Source organism: Haemaphysalis longicornis, unplaced genomic scaffold, assembly GCF_048455015.1.
Source record: "Haemaphysalis longicornis isolate Haplotype H1 unplaced genomic scaffold, Haemaphysalis longicornis Haplotype H1 scaffold_1, whole genome shotgun sequence".
Classification (NCBI taxonomy): domain Eukaryota; kingdom Metazoa; phylum Arthropoda; class Arachnida; order Ixodida; family Ixodidae; genus Haemaphysalis; species Haemaphysalis longicornis.
In genome coordinates this window covers 173793395-173816151 of record NW_027526203.1, presented here as the reverse complement: position 1 = coordinate 173816151, position 22757 = coordinate 173793395, and the positions used below count along the sequence as shown (strand labels likewise).

Here is a 22757-nt window from a genome sequence, read left to right as displayed (position 1 = left end):
TTGCTGCACTTATTGGCGCTAGCTCCAACAAGGGAAAACGAACTGAACTGTGCAGGTGAACTGGTTGTTGAAATTGTGTTTCATTTCTTTTTCCCTGCCAGCATCTGTCCTGCAAGATCTGGGCAGCAGTGCACCTTGCAATGTCCCTCAGTTGCCGTCCCGTGCATCATTTCTCTACTTCACGGTGCATGCAGGTATGAGGACCGCATTGACCGGGTGGAGGCACGCATCACGGGCCGCCTGCGCGACCAGCTGGGCACGGCTAAGAATGCCAACGAGATGTTCCGCATCTTCTCGCGCTTCAACGCCCTGTTTGTGCGGCCTCACATCCGGGGGGCCATCCGCGAGTACCAAACGCAGCTGATGCAGCGTGTCAAGGACGACATCGAGGCGCTGCATGAGAAGTTCAAGGTGCAGTACACCCAGAGCAAGGCCTGCCGCATGAGCAAGGACCGCGACCTGCCGCCTGTCTCTGGATCCATCATCTGGGCCAAGCAGGTGGGTTGAGCCAGGTCTTCGTCTGGGTATCTGTGGGAATCTAGGCTCAAGTGGTTTAGGGTAGGCCTCTCCACGGTGTAGTAACCTAATGCCCAATGGCCGCAAATGGGAGCCTTATAGTATTCAGTCCTGGTCCAGGGTTCGAACACAGATCCACCGCCAATCTGAGGCAGTTGTTATACTAACTTAGCTAACCAGGAGGCTAGCTGTTTGTAGTGTGAAGATGAATGAATCAACTAGAAGGGAACGGCAGGTAGGATTCTAGCTTCCCATGGTGAAGTAAGTTTTTGCAAAGGAAAAATTGTCATCCACTCAATTGCAGCTGTATAGGCTTTCTTTTTTTTGAAATGGGCCACGAAGACGAAGTACAAGTTTGTTTTATTCGAAAGATCCAGACGTTGAGCTGTGATGGCAGATTTGGATTTCTTCATTTGATGCCGATTTTCAAAACCTGCGGACAAGGCTCGCACTTCTTTTTGAGCTCCTTTGATAGCGTTATCTACCACTTGTGCCTTTGCTTCCATGAGGTCGTTTTGCACCACTGGTTGTTGTGCTTGAGGCGGCGCAGTTGAGCGTAGCTTCGGCTTGGATATCCGTTGGTTCGTTTCTGGGGCGACGATTTGCACATGATTTGTAGTTGTCGCAGTGTTGCTGGTGCGAGGGCTGTTTTTTGTGTGAGCTGTTTGGTCAATCGCCTTTTGTGCTTGGTCTATTATACCCTGCGATTCGTTGAGTCGTCTTTCACTGTATGAAGGGTTAGTAGAGGTACCCGCGACGACGTCTGACCATCTAGCGGTAGCATTCTCAGGGTTGCTTGCTTCCCGATGATATTCATCTCTGGTGCTTCTGCGTGTGCAGCTGTGTGAGCAGCCATGCGTCACATTAGTCACGCTTCTTGCCTTTTGTCGAGGTGGTTGAGGGGGGGTTCTTGTTTTTGAGCCTTGATGGGCACAAGGGGCTGATCGCTAAATGACCAGGCTCCTTGCAGACGGCGCAGAAACTACGTCCTTCACTGTTCGCGTTGTCAATCACGTCGTGCTTCTTGTCGCAAGAGGTTGGGGCAATGGCGAAGCATGTGTCCTGTCTGGTGGCACTTGTAATACACAAGGGATCGAGGTTTGTACAGGTAGACCTTGATCAATTCGTGTAATGATACCTGACGACTCTGGGAAGCTTGGGTGTGGCGAATGTGACGACTGCTCTGTTGCTTTTTCCCATTCTTTTGACATCCAGGATGGTGGTTCTTTCGTTGTAGAGTTCATTCATAATGTGCGAGTCTGACTCTCCATCTCCAACTGTGATCACGCCTTTGCTGGTCTGTCCGGTGCTCTGCAAAAGTACCATTTCTATTTCCACATGCACAAACCCATTTTTGCTTGGTACGGTCAACTTCTTTACGCTGCGAAGTCGAGTTATTTGCTACTCGCTGTAAAGCGTGAACAGGACTGAGTTGGCTTTGTCGTTCTTTTTAAGGGCAGCCATGCTGATGTTGCTTGGCTTAGTTGCAGTACGGGTGAGAAAATCCGACAGAGTTTGCCCAGGGATTTTCGCCACGGGAAAGCCGTTGGGAGTATGCATTAAAACATCACGAGGAAGACTTGCCCGGTCCTCGGTGGAGGTGGGGTCCTCGTTGGCTGTTCGTTTCATCTCTGAGCTTGCAACGGCTGTGCCATACACTCCAAAGGTCGTTTGGGTTAGCGTCGTTTTCGCCTTCATGCAGTTCCAATGGTCTCTCTTTCTTCAGCTTGGTGGGGTTGCCAGAAGTTTCAGATTCGGGCACGTTGGTATCGTCCATTCCAGTGGGTTCAGTACGCTGCGCTGGCGCTGTGGAGTCCATGTTCTGAAACGCTGTTCGTTGGGCTGGAATCGCTGCAGTGCATGGCCCGTGCCGAAGTGCTGGCCCTTTGTAGTGGTCGTTTAATGGAACTAAGCCTAATGTGGCCTTGGTCCACAAAGTCACTCGGAAATCACCACAAAACATTGAATGCCCACGGCACGAACAAGTGGCACGCCTTCTTTTTTGGTAGCAGTGACGCGCGATGACTACGCCCTTTTTCCACACCCAGGTGATGCAAATGCGGGTCAAAAATCACGTTTTTGTTGCAAAAATAAAAGCAAAACTGATTTTGAAAGGGCATTTTCTGAGCTAACCCCTAATATCTTTACTTGTTCCAGAAACGCCTGGAATGCTATGAAAAGGGCCTCCCAAAGTATTGTTCAAATTGAACAATTTTGAATAGGCGCGTTAAAGAAAGATTTCAGCCGTTGGCTGAACCTTCTTTAAGACGATTAGCTGTTGTCTAAGACAGGCTGTGGGAGGTAGATGGTTTCCTGTCAATGCTAGGTACATGCCTGCCACCACAAAAATGCAGAAAGTTGTGCCTGCTTAGCACTGCACGGAGTACTGTGCACAAGAGAGCGTTGTTTTCGCTGCCTGTGCCTCGCGTGCATCATGGCTGGCCACTGTTGATGTGTGTGCACCACTGACTGGCACCTTGGTGCTGTCCCACCAGATTGACCGGCAGCTGTCGGTGTACATGAAGCGGGTGGAGGACGTGCTGGGCAAGGGCTGGGAGAACCACGTGGAGGGCCAAAAGCTGAAGAGCGACGCGGACAGCTTCCGTGCCAAGCTCAACACGCAGCCCATCTTTGACGAGTGGTCCCGCCAGGTGCAGCAGCGTCAGCTGGGCGTCACGGGCCGCATCTTCGCCATCGACAGCCAGCGATCGCGCACGGGCAACCAGCTGCGTCTCAAGGTCAACTTCCTGCCCGAGATCATCACTCTGGCCAAGGAGGTAGGTGGGCCGCTTTCCTCTGCCGTGTGGCACTCGGCCTCCCTGGGCTGCACCTACAAAGACTGCGGTAGCAGGGACAGAGGATGTGTGAACCTGGAAGGGGGGTGGCTTTTGCACCATTTTTTATGGCGTGACGGTTTGTAGAATGATTCCAGCAACCCCTTTGTTTCAACCCTTTGGTGTTTTAAGAGTAGTCACTGCAATGCTGATTGCCCAAGAGCACATGGCATCTGCATGGAGCGGTGGCCACTGTTTTCTGTCTGGGACCCCTTGTTGCACAGAGAGGTCTGGTCTTGAACAGACAGTGAGCTGGAGAAAAAGATGGGATAGTTCAGTTTGGAAAAAAAAGCCAAAAACAAGTCAATAGCCATTAACAGTAGTCTTTTGTGTTGAGAACTGGGTGCTAGTGCAGGTGGGATTAAGGCATGGGTGACATCGTCCACTGAGGACAGACGAAGCAGCCGAAATTTTCTGTGCTTGCGTCTTCTGACTGATTTTGCTCACAACTTGGCAAATGGCATCATTTGTGCATACAGTTCATCGGAGGGTTGGGGGTGAAAGCTGCAGGCAAGGTTTTAAAAAGGTTGCATGTATTTGTTAAGAAATATATTCAAAACGGGTTTATACTTATGGGGAATCGATTATTTCATCTTTTACAAGAAAATATTCAGTTGCCCTATAGCCTTTTCCTCGCATTCAGGAAGCATGTGCGGCTGCATGCTTGAAGTGGTTAGTGGAACAGTCCTTGCAAATTAATGCCACGGTGTAAGGTACAGGCATGGCCTTGGTTGGGGCAAAGTAGCCTTACAACACGCGCTTTACTACATCTGGCCATAGGGAATTGCGGTTCGAGGGCGTCTCTCGCACAGTGGTTAAAGCCTTGTGCAATGCCTCCCCTCCCCCTGTGTTCTGCAGGTGCGCAACCTCAAGTGGATGGGCTTCCGGGTGCCCCTGGCCATAGTGAACAAGGCACACCAGGCCAACCAGCTCTACCCGTTCGCCATCTCGCTCATTGAGAGCGTGCGCACCTACGAGCGCACCTGCGAGAAGGTTTGTGGAGACCTTGCTTGTGCACCTTGCCGAATGGGCTCACAGTTGCTGCATTGGGCTGTTGTTTACTGTAGCCTTCTTGGTTGTTTTTTTTTTTTCTGACAAAGATGCCATATTTGCGTGATACTAACTTGCCCCCGATTGTAACGCCAGGTAAGTTTACATAGAAAAATTCGAAAAAATAATTTAACGGCAATTACACCGCACAGATGTAAAAGATATGACAATACCTGGCAGAAGACACTTAAAGGGACACTGAAGTGATATGTAAACATTGCGGGATTACTTGCGCAAATTGTAGTCCGGAGTCCCCAGGCCATGTTTCGACCACCCTGGGCGCGTTTACGCGATTTTATTTAGTAGAAAAATTAATTCGAAAATGCTGTCCTCCTCTCTTTACGCTCGCCCATTTTCTGCGGCGTTTTCGTGTGACGTCGCGAGGAGCCGAGCTCGCAATTGGCTGCGCTACTGCACGGCTCCCCGGCCTTCAGACAGAGTCAGTCGGCCCAGCGTTTCGTCCGCCGGCCGCCGACGGGTCGTCGCAATTCGTTCGCTCAGTTGAAACGAAGCCAGGACACGTTTGTGAATGGAAGAATGTGCCTTTCTTTACTTGGTTAGTTTGTACACTGTATCTAGCTCCAAGTCAAGGTCGCTTCACACAAGCGCTGCACAAGCGCACATGCGACGCTTCGCTGACTGGTACGCCAGTAGGAAAATATAAGGCCTCTTGAAGGCGGGAGAAGAGTCAGCGAAGTCAATATAGGTACTAAGGAAATAAAATCAACTGATATTTTTACCATACCGCGTAAAACTAGGGTGCGGGAAGCACTTTTTTGCGCTGGGCGAACAAGCACAGCGGTCAGCAGCACGACTACACATCTGCGAACGCTTTTCCGTCTACGAAATGCAATTGCTAGACGTGAGCTATTGTGGAAACTCGGGCGACGCTTACTGCACGAGCGCAATACAACAGTCACCGAAGCTGCTTGAAATGCCAAAACTAAATAAAAGTGTAAACTGGTTGTACAATATATACCCTATATTACCAAGGGCAGCGGAGCCCGCCCCGTGGCCGAGTGGTCTGGGGCGCTAGGTATGTCACCGCAAGTATTTTGCAAGTCACGAGTTCGAATCCCCGCGGGCACATGCTTTTTTTTTTTTGTAAGTTAACTTTTTCGTTTTCCGCCGATGTTTTCTATATTGAGTTCACCTTTTTTTGGGCCGCAACGTTCATGGCTACACAAACTAGTTCACAAAACGCGCGCAGGCTGGCACATGCATGGCGCGCTAGCGAGTTCTCGTTGGCGTGCTGTTGCCATAAGCACCGACTCTTGCAGGCAGTGGGCACAGGCCAGAATGAACAGACCCTTGGCCTGGTGCGAACACGCTTTTTACGATACAGGCATGAGGGAGGCAAGCTCCAAATATGGGGGAAAAGCGCATGACATTTGGGCGTCTACGGGTACGCGGGGGGCGTTCATGCACTGCGTAGGTCTCGGCTAGTGAATGCTACGATTCCAAGCCGTCCTGGGAGGCTTATCTTTATGCATTTTTACAGCTGACAACATGGCAGAAGCGCGGTACGATGATTACTGAGTTATTGAGAATGCCCGTCCAACAACGCCACCGGTTGTGTTTTACAGAACCGAAACCGAAACTTGTTTGGTTGCTCACCTTGGGCATCGTCCAATCACGGTGCCCGCTCCTCCCAACGTCACACTTTAGTTCGTGCGGCCGCCGCAAACCGCGCATGGTAGTTTTTCTTCTTTCGCGCTTTGTAAAATAATTACTGATTTGTCAACCGGATAAACTATGAAAAGTGTGCTAATTTGAGCCAGTCTACGCAGTGCAAGCAAAAACGGGAGCTTGACAAATTCACTTCAGTGTCCCTTTAATTAAAGGAGAGACGTGGGTTGAAAAGTCACTTCATTTTGTGTTGCGTTTTAATTCTTGGACTATAAACTTTCATTTCTGGAAATATCGGGTCGAAATTAGCATGAGAGTTTAGTCAAAAATGGTTGTAAGTGGAAAGTGGTGACGCGCAAAATCGCTTAGTCTCAGTCTGCTCCCTTTGCATCCGTCCTATGCGAGAGCGCGGTGCTGCCTGCCATGTGCGATCGGCCATGCATGCAGTGCCGGCCGTGTTCTCCAACTTTCATCGGCCGTAGTCTCGTAGTTTCACAAGAAAAGAACGCGAATGTTGAGCTTTTTTAATCGCGCGGCACAGTGTGCGGCTACCATTGGACGGCACTTGACGGTGGTTCGATTCAATGGCCACCCTAGTTCACGAGTAGTACTGATCGATCATTTTATGAAGCTTTCTCTGCATTCTCGCGTGATGGCCAGCCTGACTGAATGACTGAAATGAAGCTAAGGTATGCCACAATTTTCGCATGTGATGTTGATGGAATGTTTTGGATTAGATTGGACTGAATTGGATTTCTTTTAGAGTTGGTGGCCATAGCGATGCTGCTAGCTGCTTTCCAGCTGGTTGCGCTTTTGAACTCAGTTGCTAGCTGCTTTGCAGCAGATTCTGGTTTTGAGCCAGATTATAATGTGCACGCAAATTCGAAAGCCACTTTCAAAAAGAAAAAATTTGAAAGAAAAAAAAGTATGCGTTATAATCGTACAAATATGGTATGTGCCTAAGTAAGCATGTGCTTGCCCCCTCCCTAACTGAGCAGCCGGCTTGTGGTCATCCTGCGGTGTTTAGTGTGTGGGTGCGTGCGCCTGCAGTGGTTAATATTGTGCGCTTTTTCCCTCCCCCCTCTGCTGTGAATGTGTTGCAGGTGGAGGAACGCCCTTCCATCACGCTGCTGATTGCTGGCCAGAAGCGGGATGTGCAGACCCTCATTGCCGAGGTGAGCATGTGCGGCAGCAAAACTCGTTTTTGAAGAGACTAGTCTTGAAATTTTTTGTTGGCTTTGAGCCTACGTATTTGTTTTGAAAGCAAAAATCGCACAGGCCTACTGAAGACACCGCTGTGCCTACTACTGCCATGATGTCACACTGGTTTGCGATGGTTTTTCTTGCTGTGTCTTCCTTCCAAATTATGACTAACTCCAAAGCCATTTCATGCTCAATATCGACTTTTTGTCTGTTCCCGCATTGGTTTTACAGGTTAGACGTGCTAGCAATGTGCTCCAGTTAGTACTGCAGACATTCCAGTGTGGTGTCATAGCTATGTTTCAAATAGGCAAGACAGGTGATGCAAGGGGAATGGCACTTCCTAATGGAATTGTCTTGTTAAAAAAAAAAAATGGGTGCCAACAAAACTGCGAACATTGCCTTGGCATCCTAGACTTCAGTTTGGCAAGGTAAGTAGACAATGCATATAACTCAATTCGGTGTCCTCGTGAGAAGCAGGGTGAGAAGCCAGATCGTGCTGCATACAGAGTTGGGCTCAGCGTCCTGCTTCTCATTTCATCCTGCTGGAGTGGGATGAGGGACCATGGATCATTTGCAACAGGGGCACAAGGTCTTTGGATCTGGAATTTTCTCCGCCTTGCTCTGCTTTCTGATAACGCGGCATGCACTTTGACCTGTTCTTTTCTATAACTCTCTCGCTTTATCTCTCTCTTTCAAGATGCTTCGTACAGCTTCAAGTCACTGCACCGTAAGTTATTACTGGAAGCATGCGTTGTGTGCCTTCCACTTCAGTGGAAGTGGGTTAATTGCTCTTTGCTAAGTCGATTTTCTCTGGATTCTTACTTGTGGCTTGGGCGTCTGTGGTCCAAGATAATTGTATGTGGCCATCGGCAGCATCCAATCTTTCAGTACCTGTGGTTTTTGTCACATTTATCTTCAAGTTTACCACTAAGCTTTCCGTATGCAGATCTTGAATGCTTCCAGTCATCCCGATAGACCCATAAAGAAGCAGTCTTCCCATTACCAGAGTTGCTTTAAGGGGGGACCACGGGTCTTAGCGGCTGAAAAATCGCGAAAAAGTCGATTTTTTGGAAAAAAGATTTCCGGATTCTGCAACTATTATTCTACTTGTGTTCGAAATTTCGTGCCTCGTGAACCAGTATTTACAACGCGATATTGATTTATAACGCGCGTGGGAGCCGAATTTTCACTGAAGCCGGTGCGAAAACGCTGCGTTTTTTTAATTCGCGTGGCAGTTGACCTTCATGGTGGGTCGCGGCAACATTGGTACCATTTGAAAGAGCGCCTTTTCTTTATTTTCTTGCCCCAAACGCCTCCGTGCAACCATTGGTTGAATAAAAAAAAACGGCGCCAAAAGAACCCTGCAACTGGCAATCCTATTCGCTGAACGAAGACACGTCACCAAATGCTGCTTCCTCGGAGTTGAGCTCTCCTCGCGTGAAGAGTGATAAGAAGGTGAATAGAATCCATTTGTCGTGAACGTTCTCGCCGCGCAAGCGATGCAGTCGACAGGAAATCGCCAAACCGCGCTGAACAATGTGTTTGCTACAATGAACATTTCTCACCGCGGGCTGCACACCAAAACGTGGCAAGGCCACTTGAAGGAGAAGCTTGCGCCCGCTGCGACTTGTGCTGCCGACAACATGATGGCCACAAGTGCGACTGCAACTGGGGAACCCCGGGAACATTTCTGTTACGTACAACGGGTCGTGGATGATGTGAGGCCACTCGTCTCACATCAGCGTCGGCGTGGTTATCGAACTCTTTATGGGATTAGTTCTAGACTGTTGTGTTGAGCAACTTTTGTGCTGTGTGCGAGCACGGGCCAAAGGTAGGCGACCCCACTTACCAGGCTTGGAAAGACAATCACGTCTGTCAAAAAAAAAAAAACTGAAAAGAAGGCTGGGGAGATGGAGGTGAAGGCTGGTCTCATCCTCTTTGAGAGGTCACTGCAGCGGCACAACCTGAGGTACACCACCATTCTGTCAGACGGTGACAGCCGCACTTACTTGGCGTTGGTGGATGCCAAAGTGTACGGTTTTATTCCAATTACAAAGGAAGACTGTGTCAATCATGTGAAGAAGAGGATGGGAACATTCCTGTGCAACCCGCTTGCAAAAGGTATTGAGAGGCTCGGTGGCAAGGGTCGGCTAACTGGCGACCTTGTCACTAAGCTGAGTTCCGTAATAGGAACTTCCATTCTTGCGCCAAATGCGCCAATTTGCGCCAAGGCAAATTCTGTGCTCCAAACTGATATAAACACAAAATATTGCGCCAGTGTGCTCCAAAATGACTGCCTGCATTTTTTTGTCAGTTGTTACCGTCCCCTGGCGGGTGTACCAAAACAGCGCGAGAATGGCGGGCCTTGTATGCTTGTAGGCGTTGCTCTTCGGCGCCATTTGTCGAATTTGTCACAGGTACCACTCGGTACAACGTTTATAAATACTTTTTCACCAGTTTCGGAACTGCGCCTTCCAAAGCGGGCGCGACTTTACCCTAGGTGCTGAGAGGGCGCTCCGGTCGTGAGTTGCACTGTGTCGGCGGCTGCGGCGGCGGCTCCGGCGGCAGCGTTGACGGCGTGCGGGGCCGGTCCGCTGGGCTGAAAGTTGCGGCCGCGGTGTAGTTGCGTGTCTGCCCTAAAAGTTTCTTCTTTCCGCTTGCGTTTGTCTTCGCCCTTGTGCGAGAAACTTGCATTTTCAGTGCATTCGATTTGGGATGCTATTGAACGGTACGGCCGCGGGTGAAAGCATTTCGTGACTCCGTCAACATGCTGTGTTTTCTTTCATGTGCTGTGCTTGGTGCAAAGTTGTCATTGAACACTTGCAGTCTTTTAACTTGGGTCGTGCCACAGCCAACATTTTGGTTGACTGTATTGAAAAAAGTGTTGCCGACCTGCCAAGGAACAAGTTCCTTTGTTTTTTTTAGTGACGGCCCTAACACAATGAAGAGTGTCAAAACAAAGCTGAAGGAAGGAGTCTGTCCGAATATTTTGGACATCGGTGAGCGCAACTTGCATAAAGTGCACAATGCCTTCGGCACAGGCCTCAACTCTTTCGGCATGTGATGTCGAGCTCATGGTGTTAGATGTATATTACTACTTCAAGCATGCCGTTCGATCATCGAACCTCAAGGAACATCAAAAAGAGCTGGGAATACAATACAAGAGCACGTTTTCCTTTGACACGTCGGCAACAGATGGCTGACTTTTCAAGACAGCTTTGAACGAGTAATTGAACAGCATGAAGCACTAAAGGCGTACTTCAACACCCAGACCTATTCTCGACCATCAGGTGCTGTGCTCAAGACTAGACTGGTAGCTGCGCTTGCTGACAAGAAGATGCTGGCCAAGATGCTGTTTCTGCGGAACACTGCTGAAATATTTATAGTATTTCAGGCAAGTTTTAAGAAAGATGAACCGCTGATTCACATTGTGTACTGCGAGTGTGTCAATCTCGTGAAGAAGTTGCTGAGCCGCTTCGTAAGACATGAAGTGTATGCTTCTTTGTCTGGGTCAGAGCTTAAACGTCTTGATGTGGGTGCAGCGACTGGTCTAAACAAGCCCCCGAGATTGGTCTAGACACAGAGAGAGAGATAAAGGCTTGGGATCCACAAGAAAAGGAAGCCTTCAGGACTGGTGCTCAAGCTTTATACATTGCGACGGCCATGCATCTCATCAAGCAGCTTCCACTTGACAACAAGTTGCTTCTTCACTTGCACTTTCTGGATCCATCTAGCCACCTGACGATGGAAGAAAGTACAGTCATTGAAGTACGTTGCAGCTTGTGTTCCGCATATTGTCAAAACGGAACAGGTGACTTGCTTTATTGGCGAATGGCATTCGCTTCATTGCCGGCCTGTGGTTGATGGGGCATCATCCCACAGTACCAGTGTTGACGGCTACTGGGCTTCACTGCTGGCCACCGACTCCGCAAAATACCCTCTCCTCTCAGTGCTTGTGCGTGCTATATGCTACCGCTTCCCCACGGCAATGCCGATTGTGAAAGGGGATTCAGTGAGAATAAGCATATTTCGTATAACCGGTCACGCTTGGCTATCACAATCATCAATGGGATCCGCCAAGTCAAGAGCTATTTGAAGCGCTACGAAAGCGAGCCTTCCCGTGTGCAACTGACGAGAGCTGGTCAAGTCAGTCAGAAATTCACACAAAGCCTATGCGGAGCGGAGCGCCTAAAACGAGAAGCAGAAGACTGGGAGGCACAAAAAAGAAAACCATCGCCTGCTAATCAGTCTACTCTTGAGAAAAAGCGGAAGCTTTGTGACGAGAAAGAAAGGATTGAAAAAGTACTGGACTCGTCAAAGGCAATGCTTGAAAGGGCCCAGGGGCTCATCAAGTCTGGTGTGACTAGGAGGAGCATTGTTGATGATGATGGCTTGGTGGCTGCCCCTTTGTATCGGGGGGACACTCCTGAGGGCATATAATCCCCCGGCGCCCTAGCCTCAAGAGTTTTGTTAGTCGGATGATGTTGAATGTGGCCAGGTGCTACTTTCTGAGGCTAATTCTAGCCTTTCCGAGAACATTGCCAAGCTGGCAGCTGTCAATGTAGAATTGCAGAAGCTCTAGAATGCGGTGCAGTGGGGTCATCAGTTTCATTTCAAATAAACAAATTGTGATCATCTTCTGACTGTGTTCAGTGTCCCAATTTTAGACATTTACTAGTTTTTCCTAAGGCAGCATTTCATTCTCGATGCAACCCATTGTTACTTGCGATTTCCCTCCCAAAAAACCCTCCTATATGTCTCTATACAATTCATAATTTATTGCTCCAAAGTGCTCCAAAACTTGTATTTAGCTGCTCCAAAAGTGATCCAAAACCTAAATATTTGTGCTCCAAATATTGCTCCAAATTGAAATTAGTCAGTAGCACCCCTGTATTACGGCTGGGCTTTGAAATCGCACAGTGGCGACATCAGGACCATGCACAAAGCAGTGATGGCCACCTACCACCACATCACTTCGAATGACACCGGGTCCAACCACGGCCTGTGCCCACTAGGCCTGGACTCGTGGTGCCAGCAGAACGCTGCCAAGGCGAAGGGGGAGCCCGCACCAAAACACAGATACAGCCTGCCAGCTCACGTGTGGAAGGCTCTTCTTCCTGTGTACGAGCGCCTTTCGGACGAAAAGCTCCTGCAACGCTGTCTGCAAGGCAAAACTCGGATCTCAAACGAGTCCCTCCATTCCATGATATGGGCCCTGGCACCCAAGGAGATGCACGCGTCGCTGTTCACCGTGCGAGCTGCTGTGGCTGAGGGTGTGTTGAAGTTAAACACAGGCAACGAAAGAGCCTCGGCTGCCATTCTAAAGGAACTTGACCTCAACCCTGGGCTTCCCAGCACGAAGCGTATGGCTGAAAAAGACCGTCGTCGACAATCTGCTTCTGCACGCAAGCACAGGTCAGCTGATGGCATGCAGCGAGCTTTCAAGAAGCGCCACTCCGGTGTCTCCAGTCAGATTGTGCCTGGGGGCTACTGACCCGATACCAGTGTAAATACACTGCAATTTTGTTGTTGTTCTCACTGAAAACAGGCCTGCTGCTTCTTTCCTCATTTTCTCAAAACACTAACTCTGGCCTTTTTGCAAACTTGCGGAAGAGCTATCTCAGCTCTCAGGGCACACACAACAATAATTTTTGTTGTATTATGGAGCAGAATGTGCAAAGCACACAATGGTAGGAACAGAATGTTTATTATATGTGTCAAAAAAAAATATTTTGCTCCAAACCATATCTCATGGTAGCCAAGTTTTGAACAACAAACTTTAAACTGCCATAAAATCACTGCTTGTGGCCTGATCAAGAAAATACTCCTACCATTGTGTTCCTTGAGCTTTCTAGTCTTTTTTTAGGGTTCAGAATGCAACATTCAGTTAGGCTTTTTTCTGCTGATTATGCAAAAAAATCCCAAATTAATGTTAGTTATACTAAAAACTAATTGGCACAGAAACAAAATAAGTGCAGATTTAAGATCAGCACAGCAAACTACACCAGGGAGCCAAGTTTCATTGCAGTTGGTGCTAAAACAAAGAAAATCGGTTTAAGACCAGTGTTGTCCCCCCCTTAAGGAGGGATGATAAGGAGAATGCGGCACCTTGGATATATATTTGTTTCTCAAGACTGTTGCATAATTGAATTTGAAGTCGTGCTCCTTGACTGATGGTACCCCTGGGCTTGGAAGTCCTGCAGTTTCTTTGACTGCATTGTCTACACATCTACTAACTAGCACAGTTCAGCATTTTAGTGTGCCTCATCCCAGCAGCAAATAACATGCTGATTTAATATAGCACGAATTTCCTGCTGAATTTGACTGAATCCATGAACAAAGGGGTTTGCACATGTATCATGCAAAATAAAGACATATTGATCTAACTTGTCATGAACCACAAGGAAGGTTTTGTTTCTCGTATTGTTTTAGCATATAGGCACTCTAATATGCACAGAATGTCAACTTTTAAGGGTAGCCTTGCTCTGTAATTTGCATCTCCCTTTACATTTTCACTTTGTAGGCCAGGGGCTCATTAATTCCAATTTTATTTTTATTTTTTAAATGGCTGAGGATTGTTAACAAGATGGTTTTAATGGGCCATCATTAGGATGTGGGTAGAAAACTGGGTGGTCATTCTGACCAGCCTTTTTGTGGAGTTTTATGCGCCAGGGAAAATACTTTCAGATGGTCAATGATGCAAATATGTGGAAGCTTGGCCCTACTAGGCATGGCCCTACTAGACGTGGCAGCAAAAACTCTCCCTATTGATGGGAGGCCCCTTCACGTGCTGTGTATCATGCACTCGTAGCTGAGAGTGCATTCACAGCTGCTGCTGCTGCAACACCTTGTTCAATGGCATCTACCTCTTCTCTGCTCTACAGGGCATCGGGCTGGTGTGGGAGTCGTACAAGCTGGACCCGTACGTGCAGAAGCTGGCGGAGACTGTGTTCAGCTTCCAAGAAAAGGTGAGGAAGGGGATATGTGCGAGTGTTTGTGCACTGGTCAACGTTGATTGGAGAATGTGCTCCATGCCGTTTTCATCTGCTGGGCTACGAAAAAAGCTCTTAGTACCCACACCTGTTCAGCCAGCTTCCAGAAATTGAGACGTGTAAAAAAATGTGCACTTCTGAAAAAGAAATTCAATATGAAAAGCTCCCTTGGAGTAGTTCAGTGAAACTTCAAGAAAAAGACGAGGAAATAAGACCTCGTAATTTACACTTCGTGTTCGCAACAGTGGCAGCCTTGAATCCATCTGAATCAACGAGGGAGGGAGGAGTACACTGTTGCATCTGTTCCATACTGTTGTGATGACGAGATCAGTCATCATTTGGACGCTTGGAGGAGGCGTGATAGGGTGATATGTGCGTTCTTAACCTGCAGCTGACCGCAGTAGTGCCACACCGATGAGGCATCGCAAATACCTTGGAGCGTCCTGCATTTGCCTGTAAATATGCCTGCGTGCAGGTTGACTGTAGATTTGCCTCCCTGCATTGCCTCCGTGCAGGTGGACGACCTGTTGGCAATAGAGGAGCAGATTGACGGGGATGTGCGTTCGCTTGAGACGTGCCCCTACAGTGCCACCACCTTTGCCGAGATCCTCAACAAGATCCAACGGGCGGTGGACGACCTCAGCCTGCACCAGTACTCCAATGTGCACCTCTGGGTCAGCAAGCTCGACGAGCAGGTCAGTTGCGCCTCTTTGCCCCTGGAATCTCTTCTCCTTCCCAGCTTCCCGGCTGGGGAATTGTGGGGGATGGGGGGGGGGGGGGGGGGGGTACTTTGAAACCAGATCTGGGCTAGCCAGAGTGCATCATGCCATACTTGGAAAATTATTGATTGGGTGATAGTCAAAATTGCTGCTACCAATCTACCAGTGTAATCTGCCAATGTAAGCCAACTTGTTCACACACCTTGAAGAACTCTAAAGCAAAAACCAAAATTTTGTCTCTAGTACTTCATATTACTTGGATGACTCCTGAGGAATTAGTCACAATTTTTCATGCTCGTTTCAAGTCTGCCTGGGTCACGGAAGAACCATAAACAATTCCTCCATTGAAGTTTTTGCTTTTGGAAATCTTGCAGTCCTTGCAAAGTGAGTGTTATTCTTTGGCTTATTGTGTAAGGGTAGAGATTTTGCTTGCTGCAGTTTACGTAGCTGTAGGCTTGTGCTGGACGCCTGCATGTTACAGCAACGTATGCCCTTGTGTCTGGTGTCATGTGGCATCTGTCTTGACATGGCAATGGGATGCATGCAGAGAGACCAGGAGTGTGCCAAATACCCGTGCTTCTGGAAAAACGAGGCCATCAAGAGCTCATTGAAGGGGCTGTGTGTCAGGCTCGCTTGGGAAGCAGGGTTGACACAGGCTGTTGGGACCAAGACACCTCCTCTCGTTTACGGGGCTGGTCGGGTGGCCGGCACTGTGTGATTAGTGATGAGAGGTGGGTGTGATGAGGGTGGGCCTCTCAGGGAGGGGATGTGTGTGTGTAACCGGTGCAGGTGGAGGCGAAGCTGGCGGCCCGGCTGCAGGCCGGCATGCGTGCCTGGACACAGGCCCTGGAGGGCAAGAAGGGTGTGGCCGAGTCGGATGCAGACGTGTCGACCCTGTCGCCGGGTGACGGGGAGGGCCCCGTGCAGAAACACCCGGCCGGGGGCGAGCCACAGGTGCGCACGCTGGTGCACGAGGTGCGCATCACCAACCAGGTGATGTACCTGAGCCCCAGCGTCGAGGACTCTCTCACCAGCCTCCTGGAGCAGCTCTTTGCCTGGCAGAACATCGTGCTGTCCCAGCGGCGCATCCAGAGCACCCGCTACCAGGTGCGTGCCTGCTGCCCCCGGGGGCGCTCTCTCTTCCTCTCCGCTCCTCACTGAATGTGTGCCTCGTGTGGTGTGTGTTGTGCTTTGGCAAGCTGCTGTGGCCTTGCTGCCTTCTTTTGTGTAGTTTTCCTCGCTGCTCACTAGCAGTGCTTGTCCTTTGGGATTGGTAGTTCCTGGAGAACTTTCTTAGCTGTTTTTTTTCTCATGTTTTACACTGCATGGCAGTCTAAGCCTACTGTGTCATTGTCCCAACACAATCTGTCCCAATCTGTCCCAACACACCAAAAAAGGGCACAAAAAATGCCCCCGTACGTTATCCGCATCATTGACTTCATAATGCAATCTTTAGAAAAAAGCGTGATGCACGACCGCGCCACGTTTATTCCGATAACAAAGGTACCGGTGGTTATCAGTTTTCTACCGGCGCATAAAGAGCGCCTTACTGGGAAAGCAATGCAGTTGTGCAATATTGTGGAACAAGGTACATCTACTGGCTGATTAGTTTTAGGTAGCTGCTATGGCGTTGGTTGTGGCTCCCCTTATCTTGTCCTCTGGCTGGGCACTGCAACATCTGACGTTGGCAGGCAAGTGTGCGCTTGCCTTTATTGCGAGTGTCCACTTGCTATAGGGACCGGGCGGCCGTTGCATGGCACCACCGTCGCTTCAGCCAACAGCGCCTCCCGTGGTGAACCACTCATCAGTGGAATATGTTTACTAAAGCCATCGGGAATCGTTTACAGAATCAATACCTCATGATAGTAGAATGTTTTTGCTTGTCATGGAAAAGCATTGCTTTATATGACTTGCAATGGTTGCTGGCTAGTTGGTTAATGGTTTTTCAAAAAACAATACCTGCGTGGCTGAAGGACGGGAGACAGGAGGGTGCACCTGCCCTCAGTTTCACAACTGAATGCTGTGGTCGAATTTTACAAGCTGCCACCTACGCTTGAAAAATCATGCACTCCTCCGTCTAACAATGATGATGGGTTATTGTAAAGCTTTCTTGTGTGGGTTTCCTCGGTTGCCTTCTGGGTTTAAACTTTGACTAGTAGACCTTTGAATTTGACCAGCAAGCAGTTTGGTCTTTTTATCACAGCGTCTTTGACTTTGACCCTTTCCCATTCTATTTCGCACGAAAAAAGCTTCACGTTCATCATTGTCGTCGTTAGACAGAAAAGTGCATGGTTTTGCTGTTTAATTTTGCACTTTGCTTTTTAATTTAGCACTTTTACATAGTTATCTCGGCTTTGAAATTTCGTGTCAGTACTCCTTTAATTAATTAAGCAATAAAAAATATGGGCTGAAGTTAACACTGCCACATTTTTTAGATATCGTTACCAACCTTTATTCCACTCAGGTGGTAAAATGGGAAGGGGAGGAAGGATGGTTTGTAGCTTGGGCTGTTGGGTGGTTGAATAACTTTGGCTCTTGATAAAACGACCACTACAAACGTGGTAGTTCCGCTTCAGCTCTCAGGCGCCCATGCTGTCACTCAACGGTTACAGAAAGTGTAAAGTGCCGCGATGTTTCCATGGCAACACGGTAATCGATCTTGTATGTAAGTGCCTTTCTCTTCAAAGCACACGTATTGAGGTATCCCACTGTTAAGGCTAGTGTACAAACCGTAGTCATTGAAACCAGTGACGATAATTTAAAGTGGTAGAAATGAATACTCACAATAATAGTTTTATTCCTACTCTGACATCGCGGAGCCAGGTGCAGAGCGCTGCAAAAAGTCCTCATGTCAATGTAGCCCGTTACCGACCTTAGAAGCGTCCAATAGCCGTTAGTGCATTTAAGAAGAAATGAATGCTGATAATAGTAGTTTTATTTGTACTCGGATCAGGTGGAGCCAAGCGTAAATCGCTGCAAAAAGCACTCGTGTCATTGTAGCCCATACCCAGCTTTAGAAGCGTCCGACAAGTTTAAGCCGCCATTACTGCTTCTATAGGAACCCAACACATCTGCCTAGACTTCGTTTCACCGCACATATCTGCTCACACCGCCTAAATATTCAAAGCACGGAAGCAAACACTGCAAAAACAACGGAAGGCTGTGTAGTCCAATCCACCGCCTCATTCCACTAACAAGGGAAGCGTCGAGTGGTGGCGCCACCCGTTCAGCTGCCCGGTCCCTGTAGGGATAAGATGGTGTGGGTTCAAGACTAAACAAGAAAACATTATTTTTGCTTTTGACTTTGAGGAATGATAGAAGGAAAACTGCAATGGCAGCTACTCACAATGCACACATTACAGCGCAGTGCCAGTAGTGCTCATTCGCGTCATTTATAATTGATACTGATTGGCTCCTCTTGTAAAGATGGTCAGCCACATTGTTATCACCAGCAAACAATGGCGTCCATCTGCTTTCGCTTTTGGGTGATGGTGTGGGTGCACGTTTTCGGTGAAACTAAGCGCCATGTATGCATAAAAAGGGAAGATGGCTGGCGTTGCACATATTTTATCATAAAATAAATGTTCAAACCCAGCCCAACTGCGCGAAAATTTCGTTGAAGTGAGAACAAACCAGACAAATGGTGCGTTGTGGCGAGGATTTTGTAGCATTGACTTCTGTGGCTAGCTGATGGGGAATCGGAAATATTTCGTTGGAGCAGAGTTCGTTTAGCGGGTTTTGATGGTAATTGGTGGCTTAGAAAAACTTTTGTGAGCTCTGCTGATGAAAAAGGCATTTCGGCTGTTAGGCCGAGAGCCCCTTTGCAACATGTTTTACGCAGGCGTTCAGCCTGTTGTGCTTCTTCACACAGCTGCAGCGTTGTGAGAAAAAGCCAGTGCAAGGGCACTGCCATGCAGTGAAGCTGGGCCAGAGTGTTTGTGCATGCCTTCGTGTTCATGCATGTGTGTTTGTGCGTGAAAAGGGGAAGGGGGGGAAGGGGGTGCATGTGCCTTGTGGCAAAGCCAACTTTTGGGCACATTATTTGTAATTTTTGAATCCTGAAAAACTAGTCGTGCGTCACCTGTAAGCCTAGTCTGCAACTCGAATCAGATTGTGAGATCTGCTGATGAGAAAGGCATTTTGGCTGTTAAGGCCCCTTTGCAACGTGTTTTAGGCAAGCATTCCGCCTGTTGGGCTTCAAGAAACACAGCTGCGGCGTTGTAAGAAAAAGTTCTGCTTGTTTACACACTGCTGTTTGTCAGCTCCACAACATGGGAACGGCTGTTTACCATGTTTACTCAAATCCAGGCGTTCCCTATTCTGTGCTGACCCCTTAAATTTTGGAAGTCCAGAAAATAAAAATTTTTTGTAATGTAAGCTGACCAGAATGGCCAAGGACGACAGCAGATGGCAAGCTAAAGTGCATTTATTAGCCAGAAACTTGCTTGGATTCCCTCAGCATTGTTGTTGCTGGCTTTGTTGGTACTGTCCTCCTTGTAGCTGTCACTCCCAGAGTTCACACCACCACATTCTATGCTGTCAAGTGCATTTGCAATGGTGCACTTTTTGAACAAGCTGCGGTCAAGCATTCTGGGATGTCATTGTAGGCTTGTCTCGAAATCCCCTCCAATGTGGACTATTCAGTGCCAAGTTGTCACCTTGCCTGGAAGTTTGATGTGCTCTTGGCCGCCAGCATAACTTTTTGTTCAAAGGCGGCACTATGACACCACTACTGGCACCAAAAAGTACTGCCAAGTCAATACGGAACTCTGAGCAAGCATGATCAAAATGGCTGCTTGTTGGTTTTGCTTTGGTTGATATGGCTGTGCATAGTATTGCCTACAATACTTCATCTTTAGAGGAGCCTCCAGGTGGCGCTAACTTCGTGCCATTGTCCGGGTTTGAATGAGTACTCGGCGCATTTTATTATAAATTTTCAACTCTAGGCTGACCCTTGCAGCTTGCATTCTGACAGTATCAGCTTAGAATCTCATGAGCTTGTACAGGAGCCAGCACTTCTGGTGGCCGAGTCGTGTCTTTCACATTTGTTCAGCTTTGCGTTGTGTTCCTTTTGAACAGGCTGCAATTCCGGCAAGATTTTCCGCAGTAAGTAATCCATGTGTAAGTTGATTGCGCATGCCGTATGGGTGGTGTGAATGACCCGCGTTCCCTCTCCCCCCGCTCCCTCTGCCCCCTTCCTCCCCTGTGACTAACAGGTGGGCCTTGAGCGGGCGGAGACCCCGACGTACCGCAGCCTGCTACCCGTGATGGAGGACGGCACCAACGTGATGGAGAAGTGCTACGGCTGTGTGGAGGACATCATGCGGCAGGTGCGGGCGTACGTGGACGAATGGCTGCGCTACCAGGCCCTGTGGGACCTGCAGCAGGACATGCTGTACAACCGCCTGGGCGACGACATTGGCCTCTGGATGAACACCCTCGTCGAGATCAAGTGAGCAGCCCCTCCTTGCCGTCCATCTATCCGGTGGACATTCGTCCGCCCAGTACTTTACCCGTTGCCGCAGCATGGGGAGCAAGCCCGTTTTTGCGGGGCATTAGGAGTGTTGTTCTTTTGGCACTTAAACGGTCTTCAAGATCGAACGCAAAAAGTAGGCGCCTCCTTGCAGCCACCAGTGCCATTTGTGCAATGTTCAAGGACTTGCCCGGGAACCTATCTATGCTACAGGTCTGGTTGTGGTGTGTCCTTCTCACCCTGGTGAATGTGGGCTGGCAAAACATTTCTCTCGTCTCCCCCCATTTTTGAAAGGGTAACGTAACGTAGTGGTGTTATTGCGGGGTGCTGCAAGGTGGAGGAAAAGTATTGGGTGAGATCAGAGGAGAGGCTCAGTGAGAAGGTGCATTCAATTTCAAGACTAGGCCACACCAGCAAAGACAGGTAACAAAAACTGCACAAGACGGAGTCTGCAATACTTTAGAGAATGCTTTGAAGAGCATTGCGTCTTGAATCTTCTGGGGATTCCTTTTCGTATGAGGATACCCAGAACAGTGCTCAGCTAAGAACCATGCTTGCGCGGAAAGTGTCCAATTCATCACTAACCAAACTACACTCATTGAAGGCTGGATGCAGAACAGTGCAATCCGGTGACATGATATGTTACAGCCAAGGAAGTACAGTCTACGCTCGTTACAGCGGATCCGGCAACAACGGACTTTCGGTTACAACAGACCATTTCTGTTGGTTTGTCTGGTACCCATGCATTTTAAATGGAGTCCACTCCGCTCACAATGGACCCGGCTAGAGCAGACTATCGGCTACAACAGACTAAATTTTAGGCGAAAATTGTTTCGACTGAACGTTTATAGCGGACTTCCGCGGGGCTGGCGCCCGGTGTGCTTTTTCGTTTATTTTGGTATAAACTATTATGTCTGGCAACATTGCTGGCAGCCGGGTCGTTGGCGCAGCCAAGCCAAGCCAGTGGCTTTTTTTTTTTTGTGCGACCAGCGGCATGAGCGGCAGGGTAGCTGATTTCACTGCCGGAGAAATTAAGCGTAATTAACGCTGTTGAACACTAGGAAAAACAGGCTGACATCGCCAGAAGTACAGGCCTGTCTAAGCGCAGTGTCCGCTGTACCGTCAAGAACAAGGCCGCTGCCGATAAACACGACTCCGGTGAGATTGAGAACAGGGCAATCGAATACTCGAAGTGGTGCACTCGGAGGCAAGTCTGCCCTCGTCAGTTTTTTTATGTAATAAAAAACTCGGGTTCAGTGAAGTTCGGCTTTTATTATTCCCTTGCATCATCGTTCCCGTTCCGTTCGGTGAAAAAGGTAAGAAATGCCTCAAGTAGGGGTTGTTCCCCATCCATTGTGTGCAATCTGCCGGTAACCGTGCGCAGTCCAACTGGTCTAACTTTCGATTTTACAGCTGACCGTCATCAGATTATTTAATTACATCTGTTTCAATGACCAGAATAAAATCGCTAAAAATGTGGAATCTGCCTTGAGGGAACGTCAGGCAGCGATCCGATTTGTTTGACGAACGGTTTCGGGAAAACCTGCCTCGTCGTGAGGGGAATTAAAAGAGCCTAGCTAATGCTGATGGGCACGACTGATGTTTTATAGCTGGTTTATAATTGCGCCTAGTTATATTCTTGCGTTAATTGCTCAGCTCATTTTGCGTTTTTACACGCTTGACCACATGCGCTAAAACGGTGTTTACGCGATTCTTTGCCCTCGCGCGAACACTGTGCAGAGGTGCTGCAGGCATGTAGAAAGAACAAAGTGTATGTACTATGCATGCAATATCGGTCAAAGTACCCACTGTAGGGCTCATAGCCCCCCCCCCCCCCCCCCCCCCATCCCGTCGGATACTGCATACTTCGGCTACAGCGGACGTTTTTTTCCGGATTCAGAGGGTCCGTTGTAACGGGCGTAGACTGTATATGGCGTGCCAGTTTTTTTATAACAATGAACACTGGGAAAAATGCACTGTGTATATGATTTCAGGCCGTAACACTTTTTTTCCAGTTAATGAAGAGAACATGCTAACAGCTGAAGTATGCACACAACTAAGAGTTTCATTTAGTTACCATGTGTAGAAGCTTAGATTTTATCAGCGTCCTTGGTTGAGGTTTGGCAGCAATGTGCTGAATTTTCTAACACTAGTTCATCTCTAGCATTATCCAAGTTTTCGAATTAATTCGTGGGCATGTGGCAATAAAGCGCCAGCCGAAGATTAAATGAAAATGATGCCAATGTAAATTCACTTTGCTCTCACTCTGTATCTTTAACATTTCGTTATCACTGATATCAAACTGATCACACAGCTGCCTGATGGCTCTTTCATTCAGCTG

General features: G+C 48.5%; 1 protein-coding gene across 1 annotated transcript in view; it reads left to right on the top strand.

Moving 5' to 3' along the window:
- LOC144139424 (dynein heavy chain, cytoplasmic-like) overlaps positions 1–22757 on the top strand; it is a 157593-nt gene that overhangs the window by 21485 nt on the left and 113351 nt on the right. Inside the window, exons 8-15 of the mRNA XM_077671760.1 lie at positions 195–498; positions 3012–3293; positions 4209–4343; positions 7133–7204; positions 14117–14200; positions 14740–14919; positions 15733–16050; positions 20160–20395. Of these exons, the coding sequence (XP_077527886.1) occupies positions 195–498; positions 3012–3293; positions 4209–4343; positions 7133–7204; positions 14117–14200; positions 14740–14919; positions 15733–16050; positions 20160–20395 (1611 nt within the window). The remainder of the gene's footprint in view (positions 1–194; positions 499–3011; positions 3294–4208; positions 4344–7132; positions 7205–14116; positions 14201–14739; positions 14920–15732; positions 16051–20159; positions 20396–22757) is intronic.